At 38.7% G+C, this 11904-nt stretch overlaps 3 protein-coding genes across 4 annotated transcripts in view; all 3 read left to right on the plus strand.

Annotated features, from left to right (window-relative positions):
* The window catches only part of LOC127360355 (odorant receptor 131-2-like), a 32737-nt gene extending 22204 nt beyond the window's left edge, over window positions 1-10533 (plus strand). The window contains exon 2 of one of the 2 annotated variants that reach the window (XM_051394751.1): window positions 9745-10533. In XM_051394751.1, the coding sequence (XP_051250711.1) occupies window positions 9745-10042 (298 nt within the window). In that variant the 3' untranslated portion in view covers window positions 10043-10533. Of the gene's footprint in view, window positions 1-8839 lie in introns of those variants that run through there. The other variant, XM_051394752.1, reaches the window with a different exon arrangement.
* Window positions 482-3148, plus strand: LOC127360358 (odorant receptor 131-2-like). The gene has a single exon (XM_051394755.1). It carries the CDS (start codon window positions 806-808, stop codon window positions 1820-1822), a length of 1017 nt encoding a protein of 338 aa, XP_051250715.1. The 5' UTR covers window positions 482-805; the 3' UTR covers window positions 1823-3148.
* On the plus strand, window positions 528-7277 carry LOC127360357 (odorant receptor 131-2-like). Its single transcript, XM_051394754.1, has 2 exons — window positions 528-543; window positions 4687-7277. Exon 2 carries the CDS (start codon window positions 4935-4937, stop codon window positions 5949-5951), a length of 1017 nt encoding a protein of 338 aa, XP_051250714.1. The 5' UTR covers window positions 528-543; window positions 4687-4934; the 3' UTR covers window positions 5952-7277.
* Window positions 10534-11904: the final 1371 nt, after the last annotated feature.

Raw genomic sequence — 11904 nt, forward strand, 5'->3', positions numbered from 1 at the left:
AGACCCACCCACCAGAACGACACTACTGTATGGTTCCTAAACTTTTTGAGCGTTCCACACAAATTAGCTATAAAATATTGAGCCCTTTTCAATTAAAGTGGCATAAATCTCAACAGAGCTCAAAACTTTATAGTTTGGTCAACTGCATAACGACATTTGACTGTTATGACCTCATTAGTTTTGAGCTAGTACAACTGTTCGGGATTACAGTGTGACTAAGGGTACTCCTTTATGCATTCATCCCAATCCCCCTTATAATGACCACACTTCGCAATGTGAGATCATTAAATGACCATTGAGGAGATCTGTCCTCTAACACCACATATGTATCAGTCAGCCCACCCTGATGGAGAAGAACAGGGATAAATTTCAGCAGAACCTGAGTACATTCCTCATAATTACACATAGCTGGGTAGGTGCTGTTGCATTATTGATATAATGACATTGGTTAGGGTATTGAGGAAATTGGTGGTAGAGAGATTACATCACCATGAATAATTCTTCAACCATGGCATGACATGCTGATGTTGTCACGTGTAGTAGGTGTGAGGACAGAGCTCATAAACAATGTGTGAGGGCAGACAAACCCTGCAGACCAACTCTGCTTACACAGAAACAAGCCAGGCCTGTACCCTGCTGAGTGTCTGCACAGGGAAAATGTATGTGGATGATTTTAAGGTTTACATGTGAACATATCAGGAATCTGTACTCTGAAGATACAAACTGGACTAACGTTGTTGTGCTTTTGTTCTTCAGTTAGATCAACAGGTTAATATTGAATTGTGGTCTTAAATGCTTCTCTAAAATGTCGTATGTAAATCAGTCTCCGACTCTCAACATTACATCAGAGCAGAAGTATCAGGGATTACTGGAAAGAGTGTTGTTTTCCACGCTGATTGGAATGCCATGCTGTGTGTTTCTCTTCATTAATGGGACCATGTTATTCACCTTGAGGAGTAAATCTGTGTTTCGGGAGACTTCTCGTTATATTCTTCTGTATAACCTCCTTTATGGAGACACTGTATTACTGGCACTGAGTCAGTTACTGTACATACTGGCTGCTTGTAGAATAATGCCAACGTATCCTGAGTGTGGTGTTCTCGTTATGCTCAGCAGTCTCACAAATCAAATTTCTCCTCTCACACTGGTGGTGATGTGTCTGGAGAGATATGTAGCTGTGTGCTACCCACTGAGGCACGGTAGCATTGTCACTATCAGAAATACAGCAGTGGCTATCATTGTGGTTTGGACCTTCAGTTCACTAAATGTCCTCATTCGAGTTGTTTTGCTGTTAGATTTTCCATTTTCAGACCTGGAGAGTCTGCAGATGACAGATGTTTGCTCTGACATAGCCATGTTTCTCAGCCCAATGTCTGATATTTATGACAAAGCATACACTGGTTTTGTGTTTACTTCAGCTGGTGTTGCAGTTATTTTTTCCTATATCAGTGTGATGATAGCAGCCAGGTCAGCCTCCACAGACAAAGCTTCAGCCCTTAAGGCTCGTAACACACTGCTGCTTCATCTGGTACAGCTGGGTCTCACTCTCTTGTCAACTCTCCATGCCTCTATTGTTGTATCACTGTCAAAAACCCTGCAAAGATTAATCATTGTACGCATCAAGAGTTTTTTTTACGTGTTTATATATATCTTACCCAGATGTCTGAGTTCGCTCATCTATGGGCTCCGAGATCAGACCATCAGACCCGTCCTCATGTACCATCTCTGCTGTCGACTGAAACTCAGCCGTGCAGTAAAGGCTGAGGTCTCACCCCAAAATACACTGAATGATTCAAAAATAATTTTCAAAGATACATATTAAATATTAATATTAAATAAAATTCAATGTTTTAGAAAATGTGTCTAAAATGTTTAATAACAACCCATGGTTGATTTGTTGCACATACTAATAGTGTTTATGTTCTGCAACTGCAATAGGATTATACTTGTTCTCTGAATTATTCTAGTGAGTCCATACTAAGCCTTAACTCAATGTTCTTCATTGTGTGCAACTGCAAAGAGCAAAACGAATATAACCTTTGTATTGAACCCTGACCCATTTCACTGTATTTTAACATATGTAAGCCCATTGCAGTGCAGTCCCCAGCCCTGTTGTATAAACTGTTTTCAGCACCACATTATAGATGACTCAGGCATCATGCATATTGCAGTTAGAATTTAAAACATTTATAAAGAGAATTGGCTACAGTTAATATTTATGTTCTAGATGAAAATCTGTATTGTAAAATATAATATTATGCATTAGAATAACAACACATACACACACGTCCTCTCTGTATTATCTTATGATGGTTTTAGTTATGTGCCCATTTGTTTTTTCTGTGTTTGTATGTGTGTTGTTGTCTTTTTATGGAATTATTTTAATGTGTATTTCTCTTTTGATGTTTTTAGTTTTATTGTTGTTAAGCTTATCTTAATATTTGCGTATCAAGTTAAGGTGTTCTGTAGAGTATATGTTAAATCAGTACATTAGTACAATAAACATTGGCTTCATACTAAAACAGGATTAAATTTTTCCTGAATTAGGGTCCATACTTAACCCTAACTCACTGGGCCTTTTTATTTGCAACTGCAAAGAGCTAAAGGAATATAATGTTGTATTTACCCATGCCAATTTCAGTTCGTTTAAATTAATTTAATGTATACCCTATAAAATCTGTTCAGCAGCACATAGTAGGTAGCTCAGTTTACAAATTTAAAAAGGCATAATGGATATCAAGCTTAGTATTTTATAAAAATGTAATGGAATTTGTAACAATTTATATTTATGTTCTATATGAACATATCTTTAATATTATGGCTCACTTATAATCTAATCTTTTTTCTATAATTGTTCTTCCCATGTCAAACAATAATTATTCCGTGAGGATAATTCCATTCTATTTGCTTATTTACTTTAGTTGCTTATTGTGAATGTACTACACACTATGTGGGTGTTTTAATGGTCATTGCAATGCAGAAAAACAATGTGAAAACCCTCTGAGCCAGCCTCTCTGTCCAGGACCCTAGTGGGCAGAGTCAGAGAGATTCAGCTCACCTGGTCTGGTGTCAAGACTATATGTATTAAGTTAATCTTTAGCTTCATTTCTCTTTTAGTTATGTAAAATAAAATAACTTTTAGTTATGACCCATGTGTGTTCTCCCTGTCATTGTTCAGCCTTTAGCCAGGTTGTAACAAATTGGGGGCTCGTCCATGAATTTGCCAACACCTACAACACTCCAAATGAAAAACAATACATCAGTTCAGCGTCCCAGTGTCAGTGCCCAATCCCTGACTACATGACAGGAAACAGGACTGTAACTACCCCGTGTTATTAAACAGAACTGATACAAAACACACAAAAAAAAACAAAGTGTTGACTTCCAGTGTCCATTAACAAAACTAAAATGTACCCCAGACAAACATAACTGGAGTCTCCCCCAACATGCAAATAACTCAAAGTCAATCTGAGTCCCCTGGCAGCAATGGATGTAGGGTGGGGGTATCTGAAACAATAGGTTCAGAAAGTACCTGCTTGCAGTTACCCAAAGAAGGCCATTGACGTGATCCCAAGTATATAGCTGTACCCCATTTTACTGACACTTTCAGAGATCAAGCTACAACAACCTCACTATTTGATTGTTACCAAACCTAAAGGAAAACTAAAGTAACCAAATGAACACCTTAAACCAAAATGCACAATTCATTAACATTTACCAATTTTAAACAAAAAACAAAAGGACTGTTATAACTGTACCAAGAAACAGGACTCAAATGCACGACTCATGACACAAGAGTTCAGTAAGATAATCAGTTCCTTTTACTAGCACAGTGTCCTCTGTACAGGTGCTACAACAGACTCCACCTGGATGCTCAAGCTCTCAGTCCTAGTGAGGTGGTGACAACAGGTGCCGCACCTCATGGTATGGCAGAAGAGTTCAGCCCAGGGAGTTTGGAGCCCTCAGTGGGGAGGGCAGCACACCAATGTCCAGGAACTAGAGAACATAAGGTGATGGGTTGACCTTGGTTGGAGAACTTCTTGGAAGCCTCACTTTCTTGTTTGTTTTCTCTGCTCGTCCTACTAATACTGCTTGTCCTGCCTGTCAAAGTCCTAGCACCAGGTATCATACTTCAACCAAACGGCTAGGTAGTTAAGGGTGTAGTTTTCCCAGAGTAGCTGAAGCTTGAAGCTCTCAGGGTAACTTGCTGAGCAAGCCAGCGCATTGGAACCACGCTGCAAAGAGAGTGTGTGCACTACACATTGTGTAAAAACTGTGCAGCTCTCTTTTTGCTTGTTTGTGGCTGATTATTGAGTTCTTATTGTTTACATGTTGTCTGCCTTGGTGATGTTTTATTCTACTGTTAACTCCATAAGAGATGGCAGGTTTTTTAAGTTCTGTACCCTTATATTGCTTGTTACATAAACAGTAATGTTTACTCCAAGTACATTTTAAATTACCTTCTTTTTACTTTTACCTAAGCATATTGACACAAATCACCTCACTTTAACTTCAGTAAAATAGTATTCTATTCATCCCCATTGCTGAGTACCTTCCTCATAATTAATCCTAATTAGGTAGGTGCTGTGGCATTATGGATATAATGACGTTGGTGATTACATCACCATGAATAATTCTTAACCATGCAGATGTGGCATGACATGCTGATGGTGTCACGTGTAGTAGCCGTGAGGACAGAGCTCATAAACAATGTGTGAGGGCAGACAAACCCTGCAGACCAACTCTGCTTACACAGAAACAAGCCAGGCCTGTACCCTGCTGAGTGTCTGCACAGGGAAAATGTATGTGGATGATTTTAAGGTTTACATGTGAACATATCAGGAATCTGTACTCTGAAGATACAAACTGGTGGTGCTTTTGTTCTTCAGTTAGAGAACCATTTAAGAAAATCAATATTAACCTGTTGATCTAAGATGTCGTATGTAAATCAGTCTCAGACTCTCAACGTTACTTCTGAGCAGAAGTATCAGGGATTACTGGAAAGAGTGTTGTTTTCCACGCTGATTGCAATGCCATGCTGTGTGTTTCTCTTCATTAATGGGACCATGTTATTCACCTTGAGGAGTAAATCTGTGTTTCGGGAGACTTCTCGTTACATTCTTCTGTATAACCTCCTTTTTTCAGACACTGTATTATTGGCACTGAGTCAGTTTCTGTACACACTGGCTGCCTCTAAAATAATGTTGTCATATCCTGTGTGTGGTGTTTTTACCATGTTATCCATTCTCACAGATGAAATCTCTCCTCTCACACTGGTGGTGATGTGTCTGGAGAGATATGTAGCTGTGTGCTACCCACTGAGGCACGGTAGCATTGTCACTATCAGAAATACAGCAGTGGCTATCATTGTGGTTTGGACCTTCAGTTCACTAAATGTCCTCATTCGAGTTGTTTTGCTGTTAGATTTTCCATTTTCAGACCTGGAGAGTCTGCAGATGACAGATGTTTGCTCTGACATAGCCATGTTTCTCAGCCCAATGTCTGATAGTTATGACAAAGCATACACTGGTTTTGTGTTTCTATCAGCTGGTGTTGCAGTTATTTCTTCCTATATTGGTGTGGTGATAGCAGCCAGGTCAGCCTCCACAGACAAAGCTTCAGCCCTTAAGGCTCGTAACACACTGCTGCTTCATCTGGTACAGCTGGGTCTCACTCTCTTGTCAACTCTCCATGCCTCTATTGTTGTATCACTGTCAAAAACCCTGCAAAGATTAATCATTGTACGCATCAAGAGTTTTTTTTACGTGTTTATATATATCTTACCCAGATGTCTGAGTTCGCTCATCTATGGGCTCCGAGATCAGACCATCAGACCCGTCCTCATGTACCATCTCTGCTGTCGACTGAAACTCAGCCGTGCAGTAAAGGCTGAGGTCTCACCCCAAAATACACTGAATGATTCAAAAATAATTTTCAAAGATACATATTAAATATTAATATTAAATAAAATTCAATGTTTTAGAAAATGTGTCTAAAATGTTTAATAACAACCCATGGTTGATTTGTTGCACATACTAATAGTGTTTATGTTCTGCAACTGCAATAGGATTATACTTGTTCTCTGAATTATTCTAGTGAGTCCATACTAAGCCTTAACTCAATGTTCTTCATTGTGTGCAACTGCAAAGAGCAAAACGAATATAACCTTTGTATTGAACCCTGACCCATTTCACTGTATTTTAACATATGTAAGCCCATTGCAGTGCAGTCCCCAGCCCTGTTGTATAAACTGTTTTCAGCACCACATTATAGATGACTCAGGCATCATGCATATTGCAGTTAGAATTTAAAACATTTATAAAGAGAATTGGCTACAGTTAATATTTATGTTCTAGATGAAAATCTGTATTGTAAAATATAATATTATGCATTAGAATAACAACACATACACACATGTCCTCTCTGTATTATCTTATGATGGTTTTAGTTATGTGCCCATTTGTTTTTTCTGTGTTTGTATGTGTGTTGTTGTCTTTTTATGGAATTATTTTAATGTGTATTTCTCTTTTGATGTTTTTAGTTTTATTGTTGTTAAGCTTATCTTAATATTTGCGTATCAAGTTAAGGTGTTCTGTAGAGTATATGTTAAATCAGTACATTAGTACAATAAACATTGGCTTCATACTAAAACAGGATTAAATTTTTCCTGAATTAGGGTCCATACTTAACCCTAACTCACTGGGCCTTTTTATTTGCAACTGCAAAGAGCTAAAGGAATATAATGTTGTATTTACCCATGCCAATTTCAGTTCGTTTAAATTAATTTAATGTATACCCTATAAAATCTGTTCAGCAGCACATAGTAGGTAGCTCAGTTTACAAATTTAAAAAGGCATAATGGATATCAAACTTAGTATTTTATAAAAATGTAATGGAATTTGTAACAATTTATATTTATGTTCTATATGAACATATCTTTAATATTATGGCTCACTTATAATCTAATCTTTTTTCTATAATTGTTCTTCCCTTGTCAAACAATAATTATTCCGTGAGGATAATTCCATTCTATTTGCTTATTTATTTTAGTTGCTTATTGTGAATGTACTACACACTATGTGGGTGTTTTAATGGTCATTGCAATGCAGAAAAACAATGTGACGACCCTCTGAGCCAGCCTCTCTGTCCAGGACCCTAGTGGGCAGAGTCAGAGAGATTCAGCTCACCTGGTCTGGTGTCAAGACTATATGTATTAAGTTAATCTTTAGCTTCATTTCTCTTTTAGTTATGTAAAATAAAATAACTTTTAGTTATGACCCATGTGTGTTCTCCCTGTCATTGTTCAGCCTTTAGCCAGGTTGTAACAAATTGGGGGCTCGTCCATGAATTTGCCAACACCTACAACACTCCAAATGAAAAACAATACATTAGTTCAGCGTCTCAGTGTCAGTGCCCAATCCCTGACTACATGACAGAAAACAGGACTGTAACTACCCCGTGTTATTAAACAGAACTGATACAAAACACACACAAAAAAAACAAAGTGTTGACTTCCAGTGTCCATTAACAAAACTAAAATGTACCCCAGACAAACATAACTGGAGTCTCCCCCAACATGCAAATAACTCAAAGTCAATCTGAGTCCCCTGGCAGCAGTGGATGGAGGGTGGGGGTATCTGAAACAATAGGTTCAGAAAGAACCTGCTTGCAGTTACCCAAAGAAGGCCATTGACGTGATCCCAAGTATATAGCTGTACCCCATTAATACTGATACTTTCAGAGATCAAGCTACAACAACCTCACTATTTGATTGTTACCAAACCTAAAGGAAAACTAAAGTAACCAAATGAACACCTTAAACCAAAATGCACAATTCATTAACATTTACCAATTTTAAACAAAAAACAAAAGGACTGTTATAACTGTACCAAGAAACAGGACTCAAATGCACGACTCATGACACAAGAGTTCAGTAAGATAATCAGTTCCTTTTACTAGCACAGTGTCCTCTGTACAGGTGCTACAACAGACTCCACCTGGATGCTCAAGCCCTCAGTCCTAGTGAGGTGGTGACAACAGGTGCCGCACCTCATGGTATGGCAGAAGAGTTCAGCCCAGGGAGTTTGGAGCCCTCAGTGGGGAGGGCAGCACACCAATGTCCAGGAACTAGAGAACATAAGGTGATGGGTTGACCTTGGTTGGAGAACTTCTTGGAAGCCTCACTTTCTTGTTTGTTTTCTCTGCTCGTCCTACTAATACTGCTTGTCCTGCCTGTCAAAGTCCTAGCACCAGGTATCATACTTCAACCAAACGGCTAGGTAGTTAAGGGTGTAGTTTTCCCAGAGTAGCTGAAGCTTGAAGCTCTCAGGGTAACTTGCTGAGCAAGCCAGCGCATTGGAACCACGCTGCAAAGAGAGTGTGTGCACTACACATTGTGTAAAAACTGTGCAGCTCTCTTTTTGCTTGTTTGTGGCTGATTATTGAGTTCTTATTGTTTACATGTTGTCTGCCTTGGTGATGTTTTATTCTACTGTTAACTCCATAAGAGATGGCAGGTTTTTGAGTTCTGTACCCTTATATTGCTTGTTACACAAACAGTAATGTTTACTCCAAGTACATTTTAAATTACCTTCTTTTTACTTTTACCTAAGCATATTGACACAAATCACCTCACTTTAACTTCAGTAAAATAATCTAGTATTCTATTCATCCCCATTGCTGAGTACCTTCCTCATAATTAATCCTAATTAGGTAGGTGCTGTTGCATTATGGATATAATGACGTTGGTCAGGGTATTGAGAGATTACATCACCCTGAATAATTCTTAACCATGCAGATGTGGCATGACATGCTGATGGTGTCACATGTAGTAGCCATGAGGACAGAGCTCATAAACAATGTGTGAGGGCAGACAAACCCTGCAGACCAACTCTGCTTACACAGAAACAAGCCAGGCCTCTACCCTGCTGAGTGTCTGCACAGGGAAAATGTATGTGGATGATTTTAAGGTTTACATGTGAACATATCAGGAATCTGTACTCTGAAGATACAAACTGGTGGTGCTTTTGTTCTTCAGTTAGAGAACCATTTAAGAAAATCAATATTAACCTGTTGATCTAAGATGTCGTATGTAAATCAGTCTCCGACTCTCAACGTTACTTCTGAGCAGAAGTATCAGGGATTACTGGAAAGAGTGTTCTTTTCCACACTGATTGCAATGCCATGCTGTGTGTTTCTCTTCATTAATGGGACCATGTTATTCACCTTGAGGAGTAAATCTGTGTTTCGGGAGACCTCTCGTTACATTCTTCTGTATAACCTCCTTTTTTCAGACACTGTATTACTGGCACTGAGTCAGTTTCTGTACATACTGGCTGCCTCTAAAATAATGTTGTCATATCCTGTGTGTGGTGTTTTTACCATGTTATCCATTCTCACAGATGAAATCTCTCCTCTCACACTGGTGGTGATGTGTCTGGAGAGATATGTAGCTGTGTGCTACCCACTGAGGCACGCTACCATCATCACCATCAGAAACACAGGGGTGGCTATCATTGTGGTTTGGACCTTCAGTTCCCTAAATGTCCTCATTCGAGTTGTTTTGCTGTTAGATTTTCCATTTTCAGACCTGGAGAGTCTGCAGATGACAGATGTTTGCTCTGACATAGATATGATTCTCAGCCCAATGTCTGATATTTATGACAAAGCATACACTGGTTTTGTGTTTCTATCAGCTGGTGTTGCAGTTATTTCTTCCTATATTGGTGTGGTGATAGCAGCCAGGTCAGCCTCCACAGACAAAGCTTCAGCCCGTAAGGCTCGTAACACACTGCTGCTGCATCTGGTACAGCTGGGCCTCACTCTCTTATCAACTCTGTACACCTCTATTGTTGTATCACTCTCAAAAACCCTACACAGAGTAATAATTGGACGCATCAAGAGTTTTTTCTACGTGTTTATATATATCTTCCCCAGATGTCTGAGTTCGCTCATTTATGGGCTCCGAGATCAGACCATCAGATCCGTACTCATGTACCATCTCTGCTGTCGACTGAAACTCAGTCGTCCCGGTAAAGGCTGAGGTCTCACCCCAAAATACACTGAATGATTCAAAACTTATATATAAAACACTTGGTTCGTACTGCAACAGGACTATATTTGTTCCCTTAATTATTTATGATGAGTTCATACTAAACCTCAACTTCATGTCCTTTATTGTTTGCAAAGAGCAAACGGAATATAATGTTTGTATTTGTCTCTGGCCACTTCCACTACCGTATTCAAACACATTTAAGCCCAGCCGTATAAAATCTGTTCAGCACCTGGTAGATAGCTTAGGATGTAACAAACAACACAAATTATTTTGGAATTTAAGACCTGAAGATCCGGCAGATGAAGTGCCTGTTTCAGTTGCTTTTACTGGCTTTACTGTCTGTTTTAATGTGTGTTTCTCTCTTCATGCTGTTATTTATGTACCTGTGATTAACTTTTTATTCTACTGTTTTTAACTTAGCTCGTTATCCAAGCTCTGCTGAAAAGCAAATAATCAATAAAGTACAAAATAAATCATCATTATATTTATTCATTCTTTGCCAAACATCTGAGAGAGTGAAACCAGAGAATGTGGTTCAACATGAGGTTCTCGCTCAAACTGCAGCTATCTGAGACTCGAAAACAAAAACGTTTTTTATTTAAAAGTCATTTTTAAGCATAATTTCTAAAACTCTTAATGGTGAATGACAGGTGTGCAAACTTCCCTGCTCTGCCGTGTACGGGAAGAGCCGATCGCAACCGGAAGGACCCGAGTTGTCCCGAAGGAACGTCAGAACCGTCCCGACGGTAGCTAAGTTACCCGTCGCGTGCTGCACACCTCCTTCTCTGTTACGAGAGCGTTGAGCAGAGCCAAATAACTTGTGTCCGTTGTGCGTGAGTGCAGAGTAAGTTTATATTCACTGTTTATTGTTATGTTAGCTGCTATGTTGTAAAAGTACTGACGCACACACGGTTTTTTGTACATTAGATATATTACCAGAGTCTGGTTAATATGTTTGAATTCCCTAATATATATGTTCTAGACATATAATACTATTTCATTGTGTGTTTAATATTGCGTACGGGCTCTGCACCCGACGACATTTACGTTTAGTACAGTTGTTGTGTATGACAGTGTAATGATGTGGTCTGAGGCGCCCACGTGCGGCTATTACGGAGTGTCATTCCGACCTCATGTTATTTTACTGCATAGTACTGTGTATCTGTTTAGTTCACAGTCTTATTGCTTTATTTCGTTAAAATAATAATATATTTGCTGTTTATTTATTTTGTGTAATTCAGGAAACCACAACAAGACACATCCTGTACGTTGTTCATGTGAGGAATTAATAAAGAAGGAAAACATAATTCTCTGGAGTAGCTGCAGTTTTTCTTACCGGAAACTAAGGCCAGACTGTGTACGCCAGCATCCAAATATATTCTACAACAGGGTTCGGTCTTTACACTGTACAGTAGCACTGAATTCATTTACCTTAAGGTTTTATTGTTTTACTAATTCTCCTAAACTTTTTATCTTCATATTTGTGTTTCTTGGTACCTCAGATGTTTTGTTAATTTAATTTAGTTTTTTACTCAGCTTCCCTTTAAATGAAGTCTCTACCTTAGTGTACTTTTGAGTTAAAATAAAGGTTGAATGAATGACTGTGAATATGTACAGGTTTCCTTCTGTAAGATCAAATTGATCAGCTTTGCTTTTACTGCTGTTCAGACAAAACCATTTTATAGACTATAGAAAATGATCATTTGCGTCGGCCCACCTGCTAAAAGTCAGCTGTGTTTTTTAGTTTGTGGACCTTCGTTAGTTCAGTATTTCACTGTATCTGCACATTGAGCCTAAAACATTCTCATTCATTTTAGTTTTTCTCCTTGTTACATCCTCCACATGATAAA

The sequence above is a fragment of the Dicentrarchus labrax genome, unplaced genomic scaffold (genome assembly GCF_905237075.1).
Source record: "Dicentrarchus labrax unplaced genomic scaffold, dlabrax2021, whole genome shotgun sequence".
In the NCBI taxonomy this organism is placed as follows: domain Eukaryota; kingdom Metazoa; phylum Chordata; class Actinopteri; family Moronidae; genus Dicentrarchus; species Dicentrarchus labrax.